This window comes from Mesitornis unicolor, unplaced genomic scaffold, assembly GCF_000695765.1.
Source record: "Mesitornis unicolor isolate BGI_N332 unplaced genomic scaffold, ASM69576v1 scaffold45454, whole genome shotgun sequence".
In the NCBI taxonomy this organism is placed as follows: domain Eukaryota; kingdom Metazoa; phylum Chordata; class Aves; order Mesitornithiformes; family Mesitornithidae; genus Mesitornis; species Mesitornis unicolor.
Window position 1 is genome coordinate 1,070 of NW_010182947.1, and position 1,481 is coordinate 2,550.

Here is a 1,481-nt window from a genome sequence, read left to right on the forward strand (position 1 = left end):
AGGATGGGGGGGGTGTGGGGGTCACCCCCATGGGACCCCCTGCCCCCCAAAAAACTCACCTGGGCGAGTGGAGAAGAAGCCCTCGAAGATGACGAAGTTGTTCACCTGGGGGCAAATTTGGGGTCGTTTTACCCCCCAGGGGCAAAGATTTGGGGTCATTTCCCCACGGGGGCAATTTTTAACCCCCCCAGGGCAAAGATTTGGGGTCATTTTACTCCCCTAGGGCAAAATTTGGGGTTATTTCCACCCATGGGGCAAAGATTTGGGGTCATTTCGATCCATAGGGCAAAGATTTGGGGTAATTTTACCCCATAGAGTAAATTTGAGGTCATTTGTACCCACCCATGGGGCAATTTTGGGGATTTTTACCCCCCAGGGCAAATATTTGGGGTCATTTCCCCCCCCAGGGGCAGTTTTTAGAGCCCTATTTCCCCATAGGGCAAAGATTTGGGGTCATTTGTGCCCCCAGGGGTAAATATTTGAGGTAATTTCCACCCCCATGGGGCAATTTGGGGAATTTTACCCCCCCAGGGCAAATGTTTGGGGTCATTTCCCCTCCTAGGGGCAGTTTTTATGGTCCATAGGGCAAATATTTGAGGTAATTTTACCCCATAGAGCAAATCTGGGGTCGTTTGTACCCCCCCAGGGCAAATTTGGGGTCATTTCACCCCCATAGGGGAAAGATTTGGGGTAATTTGTGCCCCCAAGGGCAGTTTTTAGGGCCCTAAACCCACCATAGGGGCAAATATTTGAGGTAATTTAACTCCATAGGGCAAATTTGGGGTCCTTTGTACCCCCCCAGGGCAAAATTTGGGGTCATTTCTCCCTACAGGGCAAATATTTAGGGTAATTTCCCACTCAGGGGCAGTTTTTAGGGCCCTGTTTCCCCTATAGGGCAAAGGTTTTGGGTCATTTTACCCCCCTAGGGCAAATATTTGGGGTAATTTCCCCTCCTAGGGGCATTTTAGGGTCCATAGGGCAAAAATCTGGGGTGATTTACACCCCCCAGGGCAAAATTTGGGGTCACTTCCACCCATGGGGCAAATATTTGGGGTAATTTCCCCCTATAGGGCAAATATTTGGGGCAATTTCACCCCACAGAGTAAACTTGGGGTCGTTTGTACCTCCCCAGGGGCAATTTTGGGGTCATTTCCTCCCCACAGGGGCAAATATTTGGGGTAATTTTGCCCCCCAGGGCCATTTCCCAGCCCTACCCCAACTCCCAGTGATCCCCAACCCCCCATTTCCCCCCATTTTTGGACCAGAGCGGTGCCAAAAATGGGGCTGGGGGCTCCCAAAATGGACGTGGGGCACCCCAAGCAAGATGGGGGACACCCTAAATTAGGGGGGGACGCCCCAAGGACCTGTGGGATGGCGTCTTCGAGGCCGTAGTGTTTCCGGAGGAAGCCCAGGAGCTTTTCGGAGGGGCGGTCGATGGCCAAACGCCAGGGGTCCACCCTCTCGCTCTGTGGGATGGGGGG

General features: G+C 52.8%; 1 protein-coding gene across 1 annotated transcript in view; it reads right to left on the reverse strand.

Moving 5' to 3' along the window:
- Window positions 1–1,472, reverse strand: part of ATAT1 (alpha tubulin acetyltransferase 1) — a gene marked incomplete at both ends in the record, with an annotated part of 1,750 nt that extends 278 nt beyond the window's left edge. The window contains 2 exons of the mRNA XM_010183953.1: window positions 60–105; window positions 1,365–1,472. Of these exons, the coding sequence (XP_010182255.1) occupies window positions 60–105; window positions 1,365–1,472 (154 nt within the window). The remainder of the gene's footprint in view (window positions 1–59; window positions 106–1,364) is intronic.
- Window positions 1,473–1,481: the final 9 nt, after the last annotated feature.